A 26,476-nucleotide genomic window follows, 5' to 3' on the forward strand; every position below is an offset into this window, starting at 1 on the left:
TGACTTTAATGTGCACCATCCCCTTTGGGGTTCTCCCAGTACCAGTCCGAGAGATGTCCTCTTGTCTGACCTTCTCAATCAACTTACCCTCATCTGCCTTAGCATGAATGCACCCATGTTCCTTTCAGACTCCATGCATACCTATTCCCATTTGGGCCTATCCTTCTGCATTACCCAGCATGCCCATTGTCTCAAAGACTTGAAATTAAACCTGCTGATTATCGTTTAATCTGTTGAGCTAAAAAGAGGCTAATTCCCTGGAAGAATTTCAGCAAGTGCACAAAATGAGATTTCTGTTAAGGCAACACAAAAATCTGTAGTGGAATCATTGGTTTCTTAAAACGTTTTGATGTTATAGTTGTTAGCAAACTTGAAAACAAAGTTAATTTACAATAGATGCAGATAGTATATAGGTATATAAAATGTTAGTTAGAAAATGTGCTACAGTAACTAAATCACAAAACTTGATTACTCGTAGGTTATGTAAATGGAAGTGGTAGATTCCGTAAATTGTCAAAAATAAATGTTTGTGTTGATATACAATGAAATTCAGAGGGTGATTGTCTACTTCAGCTGAACTGCAACTAAAATTGCTGATTTGCTAGGAATTAAATTATGTATCCAAAACACTGGTACCACTAATTTAAGGAAATATAGTTTTGTAAGCATCTGAAGAGTCAAAAACTAAGCGATTTTAAAAGAACTCGAACTAAGTTCAAACCTGCAATTGACGATAACAATACTAGTTTATTGTGGCACTTGCAAATGTTTGAAATTTCACAATACAAGCAGGTATGGATATAATCAATGAAAGATTACGCAGAAACGATGTGAACAGTAAAATATGCATATGTAGAACTTCAAATCAATACACGATCTTGGACAAGCTGTCTCACACAAGGGAAATTCCTAAGTTGGCTTTCATATATAAACAAACATGTGTATTGCACAGATTTTTTGCTTAGCTGATTCTGTGCCCAACTTTTATACTGGTGTGCTGAACAACCACCCTGCAGTGTAAGTTTATCTTGATCAAAATCGCTAAAATGTGCAGCACCAATAAAGCACGTCTTCTGTCTGTTGCAGCTAACAATGCAATTAAAATAGTTGTATAAACTTTACAGTAATTGCTATGAAAATATTTTGGCTTTCTGCTGTAAATGAAGTTATTTCGTTTTTGATCAAGTCAACAACTCTGACATGGTTGAAGAATTTTAAAAATACAGTTTGCTTCTTTATGTTTGAATTCATTAAACTGCTGCATGCAAAAATCTTTGTGTCTTTATATTGTATGTAAGAAATTCTCTTGTTAATGCTTGCAAATTTTATTTCACTTAGTTTTCTTTTTAATTTGCAGTAACAGAATAAGGACCAGAGAGAAAAAAAGCAGATGTGCTCCTGCTTAAAACACTGAATGGAAAGGGTTGTGCAGGGTTTCTCATTCTACATTCCTCAGCACCTTTAAAAATTGTCCCAAAAATTTTGGCAGGCAAACATATTTGTACTCTTTTTAACAAGTGATTGCATACATTAGCGAGGTACTGTCAACTATACCTGAAAAAGCGAAGGTAGTTTCAATCTGGCCAAATGGACCTGCCTCACAATTTAAAAACAAATATATTACTGCTGCTGTACCTCAGCTTCAGTATTGAAACTTTTTTGCTACGTGGTAAAAGAGTTGTAAATGCAATTTGCGCAGTTGCGAAATAGTAAGTGTGGAATGCTGTAATAAGGTTAAAATTCGGAGCTGGTGATGCATCAACTTTTGCTCAGGCAGCTGCAAGTACCACAGCTATGCAGGTTTTTCTTATGTCTACTGATGAAATTGAAGTAATCAATGTGGAACTTAATATGGCTCAAATATTTTCTTTAGCACTGTCTGTATTAAACATAAAAAGCACTCACTGCCTTCACTATGAGAAAGTACTACTACAAACATATCTGTTGTCTCCAAAGACTTTCCCTGCTGCAGATCATCATACTGAAGATACTGTAGAAGGTGTCAAAATTGGAGACTGGTACAAACTAGAATATGATCATAAATTCTGTGTTGGAGAGATACGTGCAATTTTTGGTAACTCTTATCTAATCATTGCAATGGAGCGTGCTGGTCATTGCTGGGAATGGCCTGCAAAATGTGATGAAATACTGTGCACACAGGAAAAAATTATAAAGAAAATTAATCCATCTGATGTCAGTGTAAGAGGATATTTTCAATTCTCTGAATTTTAATTGAATGTACAATTTGTTTTCCCAGACGTTATGCTCTTATAATTTTTCATAGTGTTAAAAAATGATAAACTTATCTTATTTGGTAAATAATGTTATACATATTTTTATTTCTCTGCTCACAGGAAAAACTTTTTCCAACAATAAGTAGCAAGTAACATGAGTCATGGAACGCTGAGTCATATGCATTTTCAATATATTACAATATTTTACTTTGTATAAATATTTTTAGAAATGTGTAACTGTGTCATTTGAATGCCAACCTAATTTGCATTTTCTGTGATAAAAACCATATCCATACTCCTAATAGTCTGAGGACACTTCGACCTAAATGTACATTTGTAACATCAGTCACAATATGAATTACTTTCTTGTTCTTTAATTTTAAAGCTCTTCACTGCTTAAATATTAATTCAACATCTTTGCCTGAATAACACAATGTATCGTGGGTGATTTACAAAATAAAATACAAGTTTATAGATTGATAAAAATATCAGCATAATTAACCATTGATTTCAAAATGTAACACGAATCACCCTGGAATCTCCCTTCACTCTTTCTATACTACAACCACTGCCTGCTGTCTTCCAGTAATTTGAATTTTCCTATCTATTTCCCATTGTCACTGTGTCCTTCTCTAAGAAAAATTAGTGTGAATACATTTGCATGCAAAAATTTTTTGGGAATTTTATAAAAAGTACTCCACATGTCAGTTATTTAAACAGGGGCATATTGGCCTTTTTTCCACTGGTTCCCTTCATTTCCTTGCCACGGCAGGGCGTGTCACTCGGATCAAAATAAACTTATGCATCAGTAAAATTTTTGTAGTTTAATTACATGGAACTGAACTAATGCAAAACTAATTCTACAACTCAGGCTGGATTTGATGTACACAAAGTTTTGCATGTACTTCAGTACTAAAACATGGGATACCCAGAACCCTTCTGATGAAAATGGAGACAATTTACAGTGCATATCTCCATGCTAAGTCACTTCATTAGCTAAGTTTTCGCATCGCTCCAGATTTTAGAAGTGTATTTTGTGTGCACAAGAGGGGCAACTTTGAACTTCTGTATTTTGGAAATGGCTAAAGTTAACAAGAAAATTTTTGAGATTGTTAGAGATCAGGATTGTAGGAATATATTGTATAAGTTTGTCATTTGCTGCGGATAGCAGTCTTGGAATCAACAGCTATGTTTTGGTATGAAAAAATGTAAACTTATTTTGGTGCTTTGTGAGGAGCAGCCCTTGAACTAATAGTGCCTCCATAAGCCCCTAAGGCCCACCGTAGACTACATCAAATGCAAAAAAAAAAAGGAGAAGAAGAAGAAGAATCAAACAATTTGCTTATGGTGTAATAGTCATACTTTGTTGACATACTATAGGATAGTGACAGCAAGATAATCCTTCTGTTGGTTATGCAAATGGTCTGTAGCCCAAGGGCTATCCACAACAATTGACTCTGCCATTTTATCACTGGTAGAACCTGAGGTATGAGCACCGGAAAATCCTGTTTTTATATGCGGAGTTTTGGAACATATTGGTAAGGATAGTGTCACATGCGTACTGATACATCACACCCAAGGTGTCTTGTAATTCTTTACACCGAAGTCATTTAACAGTGAAATACAGCATATACGCAAAGTAAAATGATTGATGACTGTTTTCAGCTCTCACTTGTTTACAGTTCTGATCTGCAGGTCAACCACGAATATTTTAGTAATAATTTTTCAAGGAATATACATGGTTTCATTTACTAATCCCTGTAATGTTGATTGTGCGTGCGTGCATGCGTGCAGCATTTTCATTTTTTGCCAGTGAACAAAGTGAGTTAAGATGATCTTTATGTAAGAGTGCATGCACTCACAGCCATATCCATTAATAAAATATTCTTAAATTTAAGTTGTACAATTGGTTGACTGCCCACAAGCTTTTGGCAGAGATCTGCTCTGGCATTGTCAGATGGTTTGACAGTCGCGTGAATGCTGCTTCCAGGTATATATAGTTGCGCTGCTGCCACTGACTTCAGTGGTGCTCAGTCCCGTACCATATCTGGCAGTGCTTTGGCTGTGCAAGCACTGTGCCCGCTTCAACTCTTCCGTCACAGGATACGAGGCCGTACTCAGCTGCAATCCACCATCTTCGTTGAGGGTGCTGTCTGATATTTTGATTTGTAGCTTCATGTATTATGCTATCCTAGAAGCTGTTGGTCCATTTAATAACAGAAGTATTGTGTAATGCAAATTGCTGTCCATTTTTCATGCATTCAACGATACTTCTATTATTAAATGGACCAACGGCTTTTGAGGTAGTGTGATAAATGAAGCAATAGAATCAAAATATCGGACAACATCCTCAATAAAAACAGTGAATTGCACCGGAGTACGGCCTTGGATCCTGTGATTGGGGAGTTTAAGTAAGCGCAGCATTTGCGCAACTGAGACATTGCCATATATGGTTTGGGATGGGGTACTAGTGATGTCGCTGGCAACGGCGCTGCTATATCAACACAGCAGTGGCATTCACATGACAGTCAGCCACTTGACTGTGACAGAGGAGATATGTGCTGAAAGCTTGTGGACAGTTAACCCTCGATGCCATTTGGAGCCCAAGAATATTTTACTACGGTGATTTTCTTTGCGCCTTAGAGTGCTACCAGATATGGAAACATTTCAGCAAAAAATAAATTTACATTGCACTTATACATCTACATCTACATTTATACTCCGCAAGCCACACAACGGTGTGTGGCGGAGGGCACTTTACGTGCCATTGTCATTACCTCCCTTTCCTGTTCCAGTCGCATATGGTTCGCGGGAAGAACGACTGTCTGAAAGCCTCCGTGCGCACTCTAATCTCTCTAATTTTACATTCGTGATCTCCTCGGGAGGTATAAGTAGGGGGAAGCAATATATTCGATACCTCATCCAGAAACGCACCCTCTCGAAACCTGGCGAGCAAGCTACACTGCGCTGCAGAGCGCCTCTCTTGCAGAGTGTGCCACTTGAGTTTGTTAAACATCTCCGTAACGCTATCACGGTTACCAAATAACCCTGTGACCAAACGCGCCGCTGTTCTTTGGATCTTCTCTATCTCCTCCGTCAACCCGATCTGGTACGGATCCCACACTGATGCGCAATACTCAAGTATAGGTCGAACGAGTGTTTTGTAAGCCACCTCCTTTGTTGATGGACTATATTTTCTAAGGACTCTCCCAATGAATCTGAACCTGGTACCCGCCTTACCAACAATTAATTTTATATGATCATTCCACTTCAAATCGTTCGCACGCATACTCCCAGATATTTTACAGAAGTAACTGCTACCAGTGTTTGTTCTGCTATCATATAATCATACAATAAAGCATCCTTCTTTCTATGTATTCGCAATACATTACATTTGTCTATGTTAAGGGTCAGTTGCCACTTCCTGCACCAAGTGCCTATCCGCTGCAGATCTTCCTGCATTTCGCTACAATTTTCTAATGCTGCAACTTCTCTGTATATTACAGCATCATCCGCGAAAAGCCGCATGGAACTTCAGACACTATCTACTAGGTCATTTATATATATTGTGAAAAGCAATGGTCCCATAACACTCCCCTGTGGCACGCCAGAGGTTACTTTAACGTCTGTAGACGTCTCTCCATTGATAACAACATGCTGTGTTCTGTTTGCTAAAAACTCTTCAATCCAGCCACTCAGCTGGTCTGATATTCCATAGGCTCTTACTTTATCAGGCGACAGTGCGGAACTGTATCGAACGCCTTCCGGAAGTCAAGGAAAATAGCATCTACCTGGGAGCCTGTATCTAATATTTTCTGGGTCTCATGAACAAATAAAGCGAGTTGGGTCTCACACGATCACGGTTTCCGGAATCCATGTTGATTCCTACATAGTAGATTCTGGGTTTCCAAAAACGACATGATACTCGAGCAAAAAACATGTTCTAAAATTCTACAACAGATAGACGTCAGAGATATAGGTCTATAGTTTTGGGCATCTGCTCGACGACCCTTCTTGAAGACTGGGACTACCTCTGCTCTTTTCCAATCATTTGGAACCTTCCGTTCGTCTAGAGACTTGTGGTACACAGCTGTTAGAAGGGGGGCATGTTCTTTCGCGTACTCTGTGTAGAATCGAATTGGTATCCCGTCAGGTCCAGTGGACTTTCCTCTGTTGAGTGATTCCAGTTGCTTTTCTATTCCTTGGACACTTATTTCGATGTCAGCCATTTTTTCGTTTGTGCGAGGATTTAGAGAAGGAACTGCAGTGCGGTCTTCCTCTGTGAAACAGCTTTGGAAAAAGGTGTTTAGTATTTCAGCTTTACGCGTGTCATCCTCTGTTTCAATGCCTTCATCATCCTGGAGTGTCTGGATATGCTGTTTCGATCCACTTACTGATTTAACGTAAGACCAGAACTTCCTAGGATTTTCTGTCAAGTCGGTACATAGAATTTTACTTTCGAATTCACTGAACGCTTCAAGCATAGCCCTCCTTACGCTAACGTTGACATCATTTAGCTTCTGTTTGTCTGAGAGGTTTTGGCTGCATTTAAAGTTGCAGTAAAGCTCTTTGCTTTCGCAGTAGTTTCCTAACTTTGTTGTTGTACCACGGTGGGTTTTTCCCGTCCCTCACAGTTTTACTCGGCACGTACCTGTCTAAAACGCATTTTACGATTGCCTTGAACTTTTTCTATAAACACTCAACATTGTCAGTGTCGGAACAGAAATTTTCGTTTTGATCTGTTAGGTAGTCTGAAATCTGCCTTCTATTACTCTTGCTAAACAGATAAACCTTCCTCCCTTTTTTTTATATTCCTATTTACTTCCATATTCAGGGATGCTGCAACGGCCTTATGATCACTGATTCCCTGTTCTGCGCTTACAGAGTCGAAAAGTTCGGGTCTGTTATCAGTAGGTCCAAGATGTTATCTCCACGAGTCGGTTCTCTGTTTAATTGCTCAAGGTAATTTTCGGATAGTGCACTCAGTATAATGTCACTCGATGCTCTGTCCCTACCACCCGTCCTAAACATCTGAGTGTCCCAGTCTAGATCTGGTAAATTGAAATCTCCACCTAAGACTATAACATACTGAGAAAATTTATGTGAAATGTATTCCAAATTTTCTCTCAGTTGTTCTGCCACTAATGCTGCTGAGTCGGGAAATAGGTAAAAGGAGCCAATTATTAACCTAGCTCGGTTGTTGAATGTAACCTCCACCCATAATAATTCACAGGAACTATCCACTTCTACTTCGCTACAGGATAAACTACTACTAACAGCGACGAACACTCCACCACCGGTTGCATGCAATCTATCCTTTCTAAACACCGTCTGTACCTTTGTAAAAATTTCGGCAGTATTTATCTCTGGCTTCAGCCAGCTTTCTGTACCTATAACAATTTCAGCTTCGGTGCTTTCTATCAGCGCTTGAAGTTCCGGTGCTTTACCAACGCAGCTTCGACAGTTTACAATTACAATACCGATTGCTGCTTGGTCCCCGCATGTCCTGACTTTGCCCCTCTCCCTGTCCCAGTACTTTGATGTTCATCAAATTTGTCGTTCTTTTATGTTGGAGTCCTTTTTAAATGAAGATAAGGACTATTAATTACAGTGCCAGATGCTTTTATTATTTATACTTCATATTAGGTCTGAGGGGTTACAGTACAAAATCGGAGCTCTGTACTGTTTTCCCGTACATAGTTACACTTAAAAAAAAAAATTAAGCGTAGCGTGAAAGTGTATTCTTCAACATTTGTCATAAAAATACATATGATGTGTCCTACTCATCGCACATTGTCATTATCTTGGTCGCCTATGTACAAGATGCATAAAAAATTGGACAGTATGTCAACTCACTACTAGGAAGTAGATCTGTGAAAATCGTGACATGGTGCTGGACTGATGATCATGTGCACACAGTTGACACTTCAAACATGAATTTATCAAATATTGTTGCTGTTAGGACTGTGCTACTTGGCAGTTTTATTATTAAGACATGTAAGTATTCATGCCTAAATTCTGAAATTGTTACCTTTTCCCCCTGTGAGACTGCATTAAATGACCCCTCATTTTTTTTTTTTTTTGTACAGGATGTTCCAAAAAAAATGACCTTATTCTAAATAGAATTCTTTATTAGGAAGAAGGGCTTAACACCAACAAATTGCATGCTGAATTACTGAGAAAAGACAGAAGTTTATAAAAATCTGCCATAAATGTTCAATATGTCCTCCATTGGCTGCACAGACAACATCTAGCCGATAGCCGAATTCATTCCAAACAGAGCGTAAGGTGTCTGAAGCTACAGCAGCTGATATTATTGTTTTTAGTTCAGCAATGTCACGAGGTAAGGAAGAAATGTTTAGTGCGAAATAGAGTACGAAACACCCACTGAAATACGATCACTGATTGAGTACAACTAAATTCAATAACGCAATACGCCTTCTGTTGCGCGGACGCCATATTGCGAGAGACTGGCTGCACGCTCCAGGTCAGCGCTTGTAGCGACATCTAGCGGATTTTTTCTGAAACTCTAGACCATGTCAATTACATCTAGTGCTGTTTCAGTTACCTAGTGACATTTGTCTCAATATTATTACAACTTAAAATCGGGTCATTCTTTTTGGGACACCCTGTATTTTTTAGAATGGACTTTCGTGTTTAATCTGCATCGTTTTTGTTTCCAGGAAAGAACCAAATTATATTGAGGAGCAAAGAGTGAGTGATTCAACAAAATTGACTTGTGCTGAAGAAGACAATACATATGCAGTATTTGTCACATACATTGAAATTTACAATAACAATACATATGATCTATTGGAAGAAATACCAGAAGATTGCTTGAGGCAAAGGTAAAGATTATTTCCTAATATCAAGCATCATGTTTAAGAGCTGAAATCTGTAATTGTTGGTCCAAATCAAAATACTTGACTTGAAATGTTTGGTTTCCTTATAGTATTAAACTCCTTCATCTGTGACTGCAAACTCAATAACTAAAATCTCAACATTGGTGGTGCATTGGCGTATGGTATAATCGAAAAGTAACATGGCATTGCTATACAGGTTGATTCAAAATTTCTTCTTTACGTGATTCTAGGGTTCGTATAGGGGACTTAACAGATGAATTTTTGATAAGGAACCCATGTCTGGAAGTGTACTGTTTGGAAGTAAAGTAAGTTTGAAGATTGGCTCACTTTCATCTGTGCTGCTTCACAGTACACACACAAGCTCAGAAGAGGATGCTGTTGTCTGTCCCTTTTGTAATTACATCATCACATAACACCTTTGTCCATCTAAAACAGCTATGGGAAATTGGTGTATTTGAAATTAATAAGGTTGGCTGTGGTGCTCAAACGACATACTGCACTCAAGGCATTGATGAGGACGTTCTTAGTTTCATGTAGTTACGTAAGAGAGGACCTGACTGGGAGTACTCAAAAAACTGCCTGTGCCATGTACTGCTACAGCACACAGGTCAGATCTCATTGTCTCTGCTGTGTGCAGGCTTTGGAGCTGGAGATTTGAAAGTGATGCTCAACTGACTTTTGCTCCCAAACTGTACATTTCTGCACATGAGTTCCTTATATAATAGAAGTTTTGAATCATCCTTGTATATTCTTCACTATCCACAGAACATACATTGATGATGCCAGATAATATTAACAAATATTCTCTTTTGAAACAAACATAATAAAAGGCACTGGCGGGTCACATACAAATTGGATTTTATCCTTATGATTGATATAGTCTCTTATGAATAACTATGGACAGTCTCTTACGAATAACTATGGACTATCTCGTCTGCTCTTGATCCCAACTATGTATAGCCTCACCATTTGGTGGCAACTCAGAATTTCCATTTTATTGTCAAATAAAAGAAAATAAGTTTATTAATAGTATTAGAGAGGTAATGAGACTGAATTTTTAGGACTAATTATTTCATGTAGCAAATGTTTTTTTTTTTATTTTACAAAAACAAATGACACTACTTTCCATTTGTAATTCTAAAAATTTTAAATTGTGAATATTTCTCTTAAAATCCAAAATAGGGGTAATGAAACAGTTGCCTCGCAGTGTTCAGTTGGAGAAATAATATCTATTAATAATGGTTAGATTCTTTACCAAACGGAAAAGTTGACAAATACGTGAAACCATCAGGTGCAGTTATGATTATCTAGTTAAATGACGAGAGATGGCTGTAGCATGTTAATGGTTGGACTAAATGCACTATGTTTGAATGCTCATGTGTCCTTTTCAACTTTCGTATAACGGTATATGCTTACTTGCCTAAAACTAGGAAGGTGTTGCACAATGTACATTACCTTGTTTTTCAAAGTTCTGGAATCTGATTAAAATTCTTTAGCTCCGAACTGTTTCATAGCTAAGATTTCAAGCGTAGTCAGTTAGTATTTCACACTCTTTTGTGAGATGACCTGATGTGGCATATGGTATTCAAGGATCCAATGTTTAGAAAATGGTAGAGCTAACTTGTATTAGAGCTCCAGCCACACTGCGTATTGTGTGTACAACTATGGCATTTGTGTTAGTGATCTTTGTCTTCCCTTTTGTGATATTGCTCCTTTTATTTTAGTAAAGTATATCTTTGAAAAACCTCTAATGGAATAAGTCAAAAGGTGTAATGTCAGGTTACCAAGGAGGCTAAGGAGTCCATCTGCTTCTTTTGTATATGCTGGTTCAGGATATCTTAAACAGCCTTGGCCTGGTGTTGTGGTGCTTGTTGCAAAATAGTTTACTATTAAACTAATTGTGGTGAAGACATCCTCCAAAGAGTCTTTGGCGGTGAATGGTGGAAAGCCACAGGTATGTTCTCTGTGTCATATTCACTTGTCCTAGGTTGGCTGGTATGATGCTTCAAATACATACTGCCTGTCTGCATGAGATTTCTGTACTGCTGGTTGTGGATGATTGTTTTCATGTAACACATTTGGAGTTCTTTCACACTTTAGAAACAGATTTGGTCTGAATAACTCATTCAAGATGTTGTGCCTTTTCCTCAGCATTAACTGGCTACCTGCCTTGGCTTTGCTTAGTTAGCATTGTGTATCTATCGCTAGAGGACTAGTCTGGTATAGCAGTAACAAATTGTATACACAAATCTCCTTTATCAATCAGGCTACCTGTCAGTAAATACCGTATCACAATCCCCACAGTAGTGTGTGAGAGTTAGCCTTCACATACTGACAGAAAAATGTGGCAGGTGTCTTTAATTTAGTGATACGCATAGAGTATCACGCTACACTCTAAATACCACGAGGACAGTTGCATATATTTTGATTTATACAAGGCAAAAACTATTACAGCATCTGAACCAAACAACAAAAATGAGGTTGTAAAATATGTATTCCAACATCCTGCACATGTGTCTGTTCATAAAGTGGGTTTTTACCAGTGATATAAATTTCATTATTTACCTTCATAAAGCAATGCAGATAAATTGTCTACAGCATTGCTGTTACCAATAAGATTTTTTATTTTAGATTTTTTGTTATATTTCAGATTTTTGTTGTATTTTAAGAACTTCCGTTTTTTTCTGTAATAAATAGGAAGTTATGCTCCAAATGTTCCATTGACATGATACATCCATATGTGTTCATCTGAAATAAAAATACATTAGTTCTTTGTATAAGGGCACAAAGTACATAAACAGGTGGTATTTGCATCAATTTGAAACAAATAACACAAAACATGTAAAAATCTTTGTAGCCATAGCTGATACAGTGAGCTGTTTCACTATTTCTTCTAAAATTATTGCTTTGTTAATTTTAGAGCTCTGCAAAGTCGAATCATCAGGGAAGATGCTAATCACAATATGTATGTACATGGTGTGACAGAAGTGGAAGTTAAATCAACAGAAGAAGCATTTGATTTATTTTACAAAGGACAGAAACGTAAAAGGATGGCTCACACTTCGCTGAATGCTGAGTCAAGTCGTAGTCACTCGGTGTTCACAATTAGACTGGTGCAGGTAAATCTTACGATGGAATACACTTACATTTGAAAATGGTACTTTGTATGAGGGCTATTAGTAACTTAACTTCAGATTGGCTATTAGGAATAAACAAATGCTTCATGGCACTTGAATGGTTGGAAAAGGAGACCATGGTAATCATGTTGTCAGTCTGCCTGCAACAAGTAGAAAAAGTGGATGAAGTTATTGTCCCTCCTGCCAGCAACAAGATCAGTTCACTCAACTGCTTTCTGCAAGCTGGAGTAGTCAACACTGTAGAGATTCATTGTCTGTTGTGTAATGGTATATTAATCTTAAAATTAACAAATGAAGATGATTTGGTGGTTATTATCATTATTATTATTACTTTTCTTATGGTAGCACAAACTTACAGTCATACTTACAAAAATATTTGCCTTTTGCATTACGTGTGGCTGATAATGTACTATGTGACTGCAATGCTCTTACATAATTTCTGCCTGTCCAGTTGATGAAAATCAGAGAAAATAACTTTAAACATTCAGAACATATTCCTGAGATACAGGTTCCAAGTTAAGTTTTTACTCAAGTGATTAGTCTTGAAACCCAACTGTTAATTCTGCAACCAATTTCCATGGTACATAATTATAGTGAAACTCAAATATGTGACAAAAACTATTGAATCTTCAACTAAAATAATGGGAATGCATTCTTTTTTCCACCAATGTTTCCATAGTTTGAGTATAGATACATATATGTGGCAACATTAAATTATATTGTGCTTACAAAATTTCAATTTAGCAAATAGCACATGAAAACAATTACCTGTGTTCATTAAGATTTATTACCAGTGTGTACTTTTTTATGCATAAATTATTAATTGGAAGAAGCTGTGAAAAATGTAGATAAGCAGCAATAAATTGTGTGTGCTAAGTGCCTCTGTTAGTCAGCATCTTACTCAAAGAGTGCAGTTTATGTGAAATTAGATTGCAGCCTGTGGAGAAAGATATGATTGCTCCATAAACGTGATTGCCACCATTTAATTCCCCCAAACTTCTTTGCTGATTTGTCTTTGACAGGTACCGTATTTACTCGAATCTAAGCTGCACCCAAACAATGACTCAAAATCAAGGGAAAAAAAATTTCCCGAATCTAAGCCGCACCTGAAATTTGAGACTCGAAATTCAAGGGGAGAGAAAAGTTTTAGGCCGCATCTCTAAATCGAAACAAAGTTGGTCCATTGTAATATGACACACAATTTAGGTCAAATGAATGACGATACAGCTACAGTAGTTTGGTTCGAGTCATAAGCTTAGCAGCTAAGCTTTACCAGGTAGCCATTGATATGCATCAGGCACTCTGTCCGTATTTATACGGGTACCCTTCCCTTTTCACGTGCTTCGTCTGGTTTGAATTGATTGCTTATTTTTCTTTGATCTGATGAGCCCAGTTTTCTTTGTTATAGGTGTTTGTCACTCTAAGCTGAAAATGCATTACTGTATTGTTCATGCACTTTTTGTTGCATTCTGATAGTGTGTGTTTATGGCCTGTTGCCGCTCGCAGCATGGCTTGCCTTTGAGCCCGCTACCGCCGCTTACAATTAAAAAGAGAGGGGGGGGGGGGAGGAATCGTCTCATTAGCGAAACAATGGCAAGAGGCTGCTATTTGTTGTTACTTACACTGCTGCTTTCTTTGATAATGATCAACAAGAATCAAATAATAGACTGCGTATGATAGATGTTCTGAACGAGAGTTTAGCGAAAATTTTTCTCCGTTTGAAAATCTTTGCAGGTGCCTCTTTAGTACATTACATTCTGCACAGAAATTAGTCATCTTAGATTTAAAAATCTAGTCCATTGCCGTGCTTCATTTCTGACTGTATCACTGTTAAGCATAAGAATAATACGAATATAAACATGACATGATATGTATATTCTTCCGCGTTTGCTGTTGTCTCACTCTAGTTTCGTGGTTTATTAGGCAGACAGGATTTAAATGAGATAGCAGCAAACATGAAACAATACATGGCAAAATGACACTGCAAATAACACTAGTGTCTGAACTGGAAACTCCCCATGTAAACCAAGGTGCATGTGCCAATCTTGGCTGGGGCATGGGCACTAAAGCAGTGGTTAACTTGCCAGGTTGCCTATGGTGCAGCTGAGTGGGGGAGAGCCCCCATTTGGAGTGGGTAGCACCAACACAGGTGACTCGTAAATGTAGCAGATCAAACTTACTTCAGAACCACTAAAATGTGGAGACCCTACGTTTCTTTCTGTGGCTGCTATATGGGAGTGAGGTAGGGCTAAAAGGCAACTCCCCACAATACTTATTGAAATTACTTTTTGACCACATTGTTCTGTGTTGAACATCTTGAGCACAAGTTTGGGGATGCAGCAGGGATTTTGAAAATGAAAAGTGGTTCATTTCTGATTAAAACGGTGTTGTCCACTCAGTCATGGGCAGTGCTCACCTGTTAAAAGCTGGGTGACATTACAATAACTCGACCCCCTCCCGACTTGCCATATCCGTCAATATGGTACTAGGTATCAACTTTCAACACAGCCTCCTCGTATAGACTGATGACGAGTTACATGCCAATTTGGAGCAACAGGCTCTGCATTTCATCCTTCTTGATTCAGAGCTGTGGCTATAATCTCAACTACTAATTCGATTTGGAGGTTAATTCAGCTTAAAGGATGCTTTTGTTAACAGCTTTGAGCATATGGCTCAAAAATTTCAGGTTTTTGTTCACCATTACTTTTATCTGTTACGTTGAGACTTGTTTGTTTTGCAGTTGTTACCACAAATCAAATTTAAATTCTCAAGTCATGAATTTTACACTAAAAAGATAATTAATTGGTACGTAGTTGTATTGATGTGGTAATTAGACAATTTAGCTCAAATATTACTAGAAAATAAGTGGCCTGAGATCATCTCTCTATTTCACAACAATGCACAACCACACTCTGAAGGAAGGAAAAACTTACTTTCTGGCTGGGAGTGTTCCCAGTATCCTCCCTAAAGTCTGAAGCTAGCACAAAGAGGTTTCCATGTCTTGTGCAAACCTGGCTGGCTAGTCAGGACTGATGTGCGAGTTGTCACCAACTGGTTGGAACATCAGGGGGTACCACTCTCTGATGAATTAAAGAATTAGAGAATCTGGTGTTGGGTAGCACAGTTACTTTTGGAGAAGCAATGTCAACAGCAAGTACAGGTTGTATATATTTAAAAATCCAATTTTTTTTTTTTTTTTTTTTTTTGGTCAATTGGAGCTAAATTTATGAATAGCCCTCATACAATTTATGCTGAACGTCTTATTGAAACAACAAGATAAGTTTTTTAGAAATGAGACTGGGCAATTTCTAAACATGTATTATAGTTCAATTTTGCAATGCAATGTTCAACATTATTCATTTTGCCACCAGGCTCCTCTTGATGGCCAAGGAGAAACGGTGCTTCAAGATAAGAGAGCAGTTTGTATCAGCCAGCTGTCACTAGTTGATTTAGCAGGTAGTGAACGTACAAATCGCACAAAGAACAGTGGCCAGAGGCTTCGGGAGGCAGGTGAGGATTGTTAATGTGCTGTTTATAATTGAAATATTCACTGAAGATCAGGGTAGTTGGAGGACATGTCACATCTATTATGGTGAACAGGTTGTGTGTTAAATGTCCTTGCATCAGTACAGTGTCTTGTGTAGATTCCATTTAGCCCAATGTAAAGCTAAAACTGGCAGTTCATAATCATAATAGTGCCTATCAGTAAACCCATGAGTCTTTAAAGAATTGAACTCCCATGTTTAAAATGGCATCAAATGTCTGATTACTTTACAGACGAATTATTGCGTGAAATATTTGACTTTAAGCATGTAAGTGAGAGGTAGTTCAGGAAAGGTTTGAAATTACATGTAAACTTCCTTGTAAGTCACTAAGTGATCTCATTCTCAGATAGTGAATGGACTGACTGACTGACTGACTGACTGACTGACTGACTGATTGATCAGTTATGCTGCCTCAGCATACACAGTGTCTAACTGTAATATTTGTCTTATTGTGTTAAACTTTAAACATATATTCTTATACTTGTTAATGATTAGATCATGGAAGCATTTTAAATTCGGTCAATAATTACGCAAAATTTTGAAAAACCAATTTTTGTTGCCCTTGTGTTGCATCTTGTACTGGGTTGTGGTATGGTGTGTTAGTATAGATCCTCATCGTTTGCAAATCTCGAACCTGCACAGTAACTGTACTAGCTTGCCAGACCTTCACAACTGCTGCCTATTGCACATAATGCTGTAGAATAATCTAAAAGGTAAGGAAAATGGATAACACGTGTGCACGTTAGAGAAGGTAGTTATTCTACTTAGCTGAAAGCTGTATAATCTGAAAAAGTATTAATTATTAATACTATTTTATAAGTAAGTTCAAATTTGAGCATCAGAGCCCACCAAAAATTTCCTCAAAATGAAATTTATGATTTCAGTATTTCATAAAATAACATTATTTTAGTGAAGTTGCACATGTTTGGAGTCAGAAAAAATCAGGGCTACTAAACTTCGGCACTGAACTTTGGAAAGAGCAACATTTATACATTCAAACATGGTGAGACACAATAGCTTCAGATAAAGGTACCACCCAGGGGGCTCACGGTTGTTTCGTGAGTTCATCCCTGGCGCACCCGGGGCTCCAAGCTATTGTGGCCCATTCTTCATTCCCTGTCAGCATTTCCTTAACCTTCCCTCCCTATCCTCGCTCCTTCCCTGATGCCACCTCCTTCCCCTCTCTCGGTGTACTGATTAATGTCGACCTGGCTATCCACTTGGTTTCCTGTAGTGATTGAAATTTTGTTCCTTTTGCCTGTTCTTTCATTTGTTCTGGTTTTTAGGTCCCCACTTCAAAATTTCCTGTTTTTAGTGAGAGCCATATCGGGAAGAACTCAGCATCTACGGTGTGGATTTCTTCCTTTCTCCCTTCCCCACTGTAGCCCCCTTTCACCCTGCTAGGTCACCAGCACAGGTAACCAGTTCGTATGGTGGGGCTGTTATGTACCCATATGGCTGGGGGGAGAGGAGTGTGTCACTTCAACGGGTTGTTGTTGTTGTTGTGGTCTTCAGTCCTGAGACTGGTTTGATGCAGCTCTCCGTGCTACTCTATCCTGTGCAAGCTTCTTCATCTCCCAGTACTTACTGCAACCTACATCCTTCTGAAACTGCTTAGTGTATTCATCTCTTGGTCTCCCTCTACGATTTTTACCCTCCACACTGCCCTCCAATGCTAAATTTGTGATCTCCTGATGCCCCAGAACATGTCCTACCAACCAGTCCCTTCTTCTTGTCAAGTTGTGCCACAAACTCTTCTCCCCAATTCTATTCAATACCTCCTCATTAGTTATGTGATCTACCCATCTAATCTTCAGCGTTCTTCTGTAGCACCACATTTCGAAAGCTTCTATTCTCTTCTTGTCCAAACTATTTATAGTTCATGTTTCACAAATACTTTCAGAAACGACTTCCTGACACTTAAATCTATACTCGATGTTAAAAAATTTATCTTCTTCAGAAACGCTTCCCTTGCCATAGCCAGTCTACATTTTATATCCTCTCTACTTCGACCATCATCAGTTATTTTGCTCCCCAAATAGCAAAACTCCTTTACTACTTTAAGTGTCTCATTTCCTAATCTAATTCCCTCAGCATCACCCGACTTAATTTGACTTCATTCCATTATCCTTGTTTTGCTTTTGTTGATGTTCATCTTATATCCTCCTTTCAAGACACTGTCCATTCCGTTCAACTGCTCTTCCAAGTCCTTTGCTGTCTCTGACAGAATTACAATGTCATCGGCAAACCTCAAAGTTTTTATTTCTTCTGCATGGGTTTTAATACCTACACCAAATTTTTCTTTTGTTTCCTTTACTGCTTGCTCAATATACAGATTGAATAACATTGGGGAGAGGCTGCAACCCTGTCTCACTCCCTTCCCAACCACTGCTTCCCTTTCATGTCCCTCGACATAACTGCCACGTGGTTTCTGTACAAATTGTAAATAGCCTTTCGCTCCCTGTATTTTACCCCTGCCACCTTTAGAATGTGAAAGAGTATTCCAGTCAACATTGTCAAAAGCTTTCTCTAAGTCTACAAATGCTAGAAACGTAGGTTTGCCTTTCCGTAATCTTTCTTCTAAGATAAGTCGTAAGGTCAGTACTGCCTCACGTGTTCCAACATTTCTACAGAATGCAAACTGATCTTCCCCGAGTTGGCTTCTACCAGTGTTTCCATTCATCTGTAAAGAATTCGTGTTTAGTATTTTGCAGCTGTGACTTATTAACCTGATAGTTCGGTAATTTTCACATCTGTCAACACCTGCTTTTTTTGGGATTGGAATTATTATATTCTTCTTGAAGTCTTAGGGCATTTCGCCTGTCTCATACATCTTGCACACCAGATGGTAGAGTTTTGTCAGGACTGGCTCTCCCAAGGCCGTCAGTAGTTCTAATGGAATGTTGTCTACTCCCGGGGCCTTGTTTCGACTTAGGTCTTTCAGAGCTCTGTCAAACTCATCACGCAGTATCGTATCTCCCATTTCATCTTCATCTACATCCTCTTCCATTTCTATAATATTGTCCTCAAGTACATCACCCTTGTATAGACCCTCCATATACTCCTTCCACCTTTCTGCTTTTCCTTCTTTGCTTAGAACTGGGTTTCCATCTGAGCTCTTGATAATCATAAAAGTGGCTCTCTTTTCTCCAAAGGTCTCTTTAATTTTCCTGTAGGCAGTATCTATCTTACCCCTAGTGAGATAAACCTCTACATCATTACATTTGTCCTCTAGCCATCCCTGCTTAGCCATTTTGCACTTCCTGTCGATCTCATTTTTGGGACGTTTGTATTCCTTTTTGCCTGCTTCAGTTATTGCATTTTTATATTTTCTCCTTTCATCAATTAAATTCAATATTTCTTCTGTTACATAAGGATTTCTACTAGCCCTCGTCTTTTTACCTACTTGATCCTCTGCTGCCTTCACTACTTCATCCCTCAGAGCTACCCATTCTTCCTCTACTGTATTTCTTTCCCCCATTCCTGTCAATTGCTCCCTTATGCTCTCCCTGAAACTCTGTACAACCTGTGGTTCTTTCAGTTTATCCAGATCACATCTCTGTAAATTCCCACCTATTTGTAGTTTCTTCAGTTTTAATCTACAGTTCATAACCAATAGATTGTGGTCAGAGTCCACATCTGCCCCTGGAAATGTCTTACAATTTAAAACCTGGTTCCTAAATCTCTGTCTTACCATTATATAATCTATCTGATACCTTTTAGTATCTCCAGGGTTCTTCCATGTATACAACCTTCTTTCATGATTTTTGAACCAAGTGTTAGCTATGATTAAGTTATGCTCTGTGCAAAATTCTACCAGGCGGCTTCCTCTTTCATTTCTTAACCCCGATCCATATTCACCTACTATGTTTCCTTCTCTCCCTTTTCCTACTCTCGAATTCCAGTCACCCTTGACTATTAAATTTTCATCTCCCTTCACTACCTTAATAATTTCTTTTATCTCGTCATACATTTCATCCATTTCTTCAGCCTGTGCAGAGCTAGTTGGCATATAAACTTGTACTACTGTAGTAGGCATGGGCTTTGTGTCTATCTTAGCCACAATAATGCGTTCACTATGCTGTTTGTAGTAGCTTACCTGCACACCTATCTTTTTATTCATTATTAAACCTACTCCTGCATTACCCCTATTTGATTTTGTATTTACAACCCTGTATTCACCTGACCAGAAGTCTTGTTCCTCCTGCCACTGAACTTCACTAATTCCCACTATATCTAACTTCAACCTATCCATTTCCCTTTTTAAATTTTCTAACATACCTGCCCGATTAAGGGATCTGACATTCCACTCTCCGATTCGTAGAACGCCAGTTTTCTCTCTCCTGATAACGACGTCCTCTTGAGTAGTCCCCGCCCAGAGATCCGAATGGGGGACTACTTTACCTCCGAAATATTTTACCCAAGAGGACGCCATCATCATTTAACCATACAGTAAAGCTGCATGCCCTCGGGAAAAATTACGGCTGTAGTTTCCCCTTGCTTTCAGCCGTTCGCAGTACCAGCACAGTAAGACTGTTTTGGTTAGTGTTAAAAGGCCAGATCAGTCAATCATCCAGACTGTTGCCCCTGCAACTACTGAAAAGGCTGCTGCCCCTCTTCAGGAACCACATGTTTGTCTGGCCTCTCGACAGATACCCCTCCGTTGTGGTTGCACCTACAGTACGGCCATCTCTATCACTGAGGCACGCAAGCCTCCCCACCAACGGTAAGGTACATGGTTCATGGGGGGGAGGGGGGGGTGTTATCATAATTGACCAACTTATCACCGATCTTGATTTGTGTCTACTCAATGATGGTTCCCCTACCACTTAAGTGTGTCTCATGGCACCTTCTCATGTTATTGATCTCATGATCTCCTTCCATGCCTTTATGGCTTCCCTACATTAGTCGTCCCATGATGACCTTTGTGGCAGTGACCATTTTCTGGTGATTCTGTCGTTCCTTGCTGCCGCCAGGCAGACAGGTCTCCACCACGTTGGGTATTCCGCAGGGCCAGTCGGCCTTTATATGCGTCTGCTGTCCACATTGACACCCCCTCCCGAATTCCATTGATGTATTCATGCAAGGCATCTCTGCCACTAATGTTCGTGCTGCTGGCACTGCTGTCCCACTATCCACAGGTCCCACTCGTCAGCCGGTACCATCATGGACCAAGGCTGTCGCAGTTGCTGTCCAGGACCACCGACAGGCACTGCAACAATTTCAGCTACACCCTTCACAGACCAACCTCACTTTTTAAGTGTCTCTGTGCTAAGGCTCGTTGCCTTATTAAGTGGAGTAAAAAGGAATGCTGGGAGTGGTTTGTTTCCTCCCTGGGGACATATGCCTCTTCATTGCAAGTTTGGTCAAAGCTCCGTAGCCTTCTGGACCGCCAGCGGCAATTAACTGTCCGGGGTCTGAACCTCAGAGATGCTCTGTACACTGATCCATTGGTCCCCGCAGAACACCTCGCGACACACGTTGCGATGGCATCGTCATCCTCTTCCTACCCTCCACTGTTTCATCCCTCATCATGTTGAGCCCTATAATGCACCCTTTGCTGAATGGGAATTCGTGCATGCTCTTAGCTCTTCGCGAGACACAGCCCCAGGGCCTGATTCCGTCCACAACCAGATGATTCATCACGTGGACAACAGCTCCTCAGTCTTCAAACATATCTGGCTCATGGGTGCTTTTCTGTCACAATGGTGAGGCACTATAGTTATCCCCATCCTTAAGCCTGGGAAAAACCCAATGTCGCTCAATAGCTACCTCCCAATTAGCCTTAAGAGTGTACTTTGTAAACTGCTCGAAAGGATGATCAACTTCAGATTATATTGATTACGCGAATCTCAGCATTTTTATCTCCGTATCAAAGTGGCTTCTGGGCAGGGAGATCACCTGACCATTTACGCAGATTGGAATCAGGCTTTTACTCACCTCCAGCACCTTGTTGCGGTCTTCTTCGACCTACATAAGGCATATGACACGGCTTGGCGCCATCACATTTTAGTTACCCTCCATGACTGGGGCTTCTGTGGTCCCTTTCAGATTTTTGACCGTGAGTTTTTATCTTACTGGCTCTTCCAGTTTTGAATTGGCACTTCACTCAGTGTCCCTCGGATTCAGGAGAATGGTATCCCGCAGGGTTCTGTGCTAAGTGTCATACTCTTCCTCATTGCCATCAATGAGCTTGTGACCTCTGTTGGGCCTCTGGTTACATCGGTGTTGTACGTTGACACTTTTTTGAGCTTGTGGCGTCTGCTGAACGCCAGCTCCAAGGTGCCATCCGACAGGCCTTTGTGAGGGACAACGCCCATGGTTTACAGTTTCCTCCCTCCAAATGTGGGTTATGCATTTTTGTCATTATCCCACAGTGCACCCTGACCCAGAACTTTATTTAGGCAACCAGCTCCTCGATCTTGTAGCACAGTTCTGTTTCTTGGACCTTAATTTTGATAAGCTGACGTGGCTGCCCCAAATTTGCCACCTAAAGGCTACATGTCTGCAGAAGCTTAATGCTCTCAGCCTCCTGGCCTAAACATCTTAGGGTACAGACTCTTCTCCATCTTTACCATGATCTGGTCTTGTCCAGACTAGATTATGGTGGTCAGGTTTATGGCTCAGCAGCTCCTTCCACTTTGAAACTCCTTAACCCTGTGCATCATTGTGATGTGCATCTCACTATTAGTGCCTTTCGCACAAGTCCTGTGGGTAGTCTCTTCACAGAAGTGGGGATTCCCCCTCTACACACCTGACAGAACCTACTCCTTGTTTCTAATGCAATCGCCATTCGCCAATTCCCTGACTCTCCTGTGTACCCTGTGCTCTTCGCCAGTGAAGGACGTCTCCCTCTTAACACCCACTGACGGTTGTCATGCGTCTCACTTTCCTCTGTTGGGATCTCCACTCACTGGACTGCACCCTGTGTCTTTCCTCTCTTATCCCCCCCCCCCCCCCCCCGACCCCCATCCCCGTCCCCCTTGGATGGTGCCCAGACCACAGTTCAGGACTGATCTATTCCAGGGTCCTAAGGTCTCTGTCACTCCTACGGTTTTCTGGCACCTTGTCTGTGCCATCCTTGCAGAGTTTCAGGATGCCACCATCTTTTACACTGATGATTCAAAGACTATTGATGAGGTGGGATACGCTCTCACATCTCCTACTGGTTTCGAGCACTATTTATTGCTGGGATCACATAGTGTGTTCACAGGAGAGCTTCTAGCCATTCTCAGGTCTTCCTCCACAGTGTTTTAATTTGTTGAGACTCCATGAACAGCCTGCAGGCTGTTGACCAATGCTTCTCTCGTCACCCTCGCTATCCATGACCTCTCTGCCCTTGAGTGGGCCGCCTCTTCAGTTGTCTTTCTCTGGAGACTACGAATGTGTGGAAGTCCTTGATGAGGGTCTCTCGCAGGAACTCTGTGGTTCTCTGCCGGCTCTGCAGTGGCCACACTTGGGCAACCCATAGCTACCTCCTGCGCCCTGAAGAGCCATCTGTGTTGGTGCGGTGCCCGGTTGACGGTGGCCCATATATTGTTCAGCTGTCCTCCTTTGGCTGCCCTGCGTGATGATCTTCTTTTACCAGACCGTTACTGTTAATTGTAGCAGACAATGCCTCATTGGCTGATTTGGTTTTACATTTTATGCGTGAGAGTGGGTTTTATAGTTTTCTGTAAGTTTTAGTGCATGTGCTTTGTCCTTCTTTGTGTCCTCCACCCTAGTGCTTGTAGGGTGGAGGTTTTAATGTGTCACAGAGTGGCTGGCTTATTCTCTCTCTCTCTCTCTCTCTCTCTCTCTCTCTCTCTCTCTCTCTCTCTCTCTCTCTCTCTCTCTCAGCAAGTATAATTGTTTTAATTGGAACAAGGGACTGATGACCTTGCAGTTTGGTCCTTTACTCCACCCTTTTTAAACCAACCAACGACAATGAAAATTTGTGCTGGACTGCTTATTGTACATGGTCGCATTACCATTAGGCTGTATGTGTACGCTTTGCAGCCACACCCAAACTTGTGTCATCAACCTGTACTCTTACGTCCATTGTGTACAGTCCTGTGCAGAAGAGACATTGTAATTGTAATTTACTTGCCCAGTGTTCGTGGATAAGCAATATATTGCTGTGCCTGTGTTGCTTAGAAGTACGATGCAATATTCCTTCAGACTTTTGTGCATGTCCGAAGGAACATTGTATGGTACCGCTGAGCAACACAGGCACTGCAATATCAGAAAAATTAATGTTCATCAGGGGTAGTGTAAAAACAAGGGACACCTTCACTTTGCTTTGTTAAAATTTGTTTAGTAGTTCCCATATTAATTTGTTTGGAATTTTTTCAGGTATGCACACTGATTTAGAAGTGAGCTAAGAAAGCATGAAATGTACCATTGACATTGTTATTGAAGATGGCCAGAAAAGTTTCTTGAGCTGGATAATGGATGGATGATGTTTCAAAGCCTTTACATAAAACTGACACTAATAATATCTTGAGACAGTTGCATTAAAGCAAAACCCTATAAATCTTACCTGTTTCATAGACCAACTTCAAACAGCATTGAAAGACATTCTTCCTTTCACGCAGCCTGCCATGAGTCTAAATACACTAATCTCTTACTATTATTCGAAGGCACAGCCAGTATAACAGGTAGCTGCAGCTACAGAGCAGTATGCTTTTGGAACCAGTTTGAAGCTTTGCTTGAGTATTTTACCATCTTGATGTTCTACTGTATATGGTACTTATTTGTTTCAACCAACAGTGATCTTTCGTGGAATAAGTGTATTACTGTGTTGACTGACTTGCTGCCGTGCAATTCTGTTATAATAGCTATTTCAAGATGCAGCTGTGTCTTGTACAAAATTGTGTACTGTGAATGGCTGAGGAAATGTTGGACTTGGGTATCACTACCAGCTGTTGTGCATTTGTTGTAAATTTACTGACATACTGTATTGGTTTTTGGGAAGATTTTCTTCTTCTTCCACTGTCAGCTTCCTTCTCTTTTGGACAGTAAAAGAGCAGTACTGTGGATTCTATCCAATTTAATGATGCAGAAAATAGTGGTGAAAGTACTGTGTACATCACAGTAAATGTTACTTTTCAAAACCATATTGCATTACTGCAGTATCACAAATAATGTGACTGTGTGGAAAATACAGTTCTAACATTCACAATGTGGCAAACAATACCTGCAACACTCCCAGCAGATTTGCAGACAAGTAGTGAGCTGAATATCTGGTGTGTACCTACTGTGCCTTTTAGAAATGAAAAGTAATTTTTACTTCTTGCACAAAATTAATTTGAATAATGGTTTGCTTCTCGAGGTTGTGGAATTCAGAACACTTTGAATCCATAAGTGTAAAAATGTTTGTTGGGAATATTGTTTAATATAAAATCAGCACCTAAGATAATTATATTGGTTTATGGGAAATTTACTGAATTGTTAGCTTTCATACTTTCTGATGCACAGTATTTTTTTATAGTGTGAATACTTGTTCCAGAAAGTGATAAAGGCCAAACATCGACTGTCAGTGTTGGAGACGGAAGTCCTTTACTATTTAGTAGAGGAGAGTTCACAGTGTAATAGTTTCCAGATTGTTTGTAAACTTCCTTTTTTTCCATTTAAAGTGTCCATTGAAAGTTTTCTGTATGGATGAAAATTGGTGTCTTGGTCTTCTGTGTGAAAGTTTTAGTTCCCAGTGTAAGAAAGAAAGAGAATTCAAAAAGTCAGTTACTAAATTTGTGTACAAATTAATTTCCCAATATTTGATATTTTGTTTGTGTTAGATGTTTAATTATGAGTATAAGATTTGAAAATCAGAAGTAAAATTTTGTTGAGGGGAGGCAAAAAATTGTTCACAGGTAACATCAACAACTCCTTGATGACACTGCGATCATGTCTCGAAATTCTGAGAGAAAATCAAATGCAAGGCACCAATAAAATGGTTCCATATCGTGACTCACGAATAACGCACCTCTTTAAGAATTATTTTGATGGTGAAGGACAAGTTGCTGTAATAGTGTGTGTTAATCCACGTGCAGATGACTACGATGAGACTGTGGTGAGTGACAAAGTTGGGATCTGCTAAAGCTTTTGTTTTAGAGTTATGACTAGGGAAGTGAGCTAGAGCTATGATAGAGAATTTTTAAGGAAATGAAATTCAGCTTGTCAATAAGATCAATCATGGTAGTACCATTTTCTGTGGGAGAGTGTAATTCACTGCCAGTATTCATCAGCTTTTAAAAATTAAGTTTTTTGTAATACCTTGGGACTCATTTGATTTAGTTTGGGTGAAAGCAAAGATGTTTTTAAGAAAAGATTGTAGTATATTTTAAGTGTGGAAAGGCACATAGTCACAGCTTGGTGATGAGTTTATAAGTGAATTTTATACATGTTTGAAAGGTACATTTACATAGGTCACAAAAATTGTGTATCGCTGACAGTGTTGTTTGGCAGTATTGCCAGTCACTATTGCATGGCAGTGTTATTAGCAAAATATTTCTCAGCCAGGACTGTTTCCATGTTGCGAAGTGGGACAGAAGTGAAATAGTGGAAGTGAGTGTGGCTGTCTTGCACTTGCGTTCCACAAGGAAAGGAGTTACCAACTGGGCTATGTGCATGTTCTTACTTAAGCAAACTGTTTCCGAAACGTGTAACCTAATATTGGCTATATTTCCAGGATGCTGAAAACAATATTTAATATTCTT

The 26,476-nt window shown here is 39.6% G+C and overlaps 1 protein-coding gene across 1 annotated transcript in view; it reads left to right on the forward strand.

Moving 5' to 3' along the window:
* LOC126169121 (kinesin-like protein KIF23) overlaps positions 1-26,476 on the forward strand; it is a 162,778-nt gene that overhangs the window by 27,554 nt on the left and 108,748 nt on the right. The window contains exons 3-6 of the mRNA XM_049920616.1: positions 8,918-9,082; positions 12,018-12,216; positions 15,606-15,744; positions 25,631-25,830. Of these exons, the coding sequence (XP_049776573.1) occupies positions 8,918-9,082; positions 12,018-12,216; positions 15,606-15,744; positions 25,631-25,830 (703 nt within the window). The remainder of the gene's footprint in view (positions 1-8,917; positions 9,083-12,017; positions 12,217-15,605; positions 15,745-25,630; positions 25,831-26,476) is intronic.

The sequence above is a fragment of the Schistocerca cancellata genome, chromosome 1, assembly GCF_023864275.1.
Source record: "Schistocerca cancellata isolate TAMUIC-IGC-003103 chromosome 1, iqSchCanc2.1, whole genome shotgun sequence".
NCBI classification, from domain to species: domain Eukaryota; kingdom Metazoa; phylum Arthropoda; class Insecta; order Orthoptera; family Acrididae; genus Schistocerca; species Schistocerca cancellata.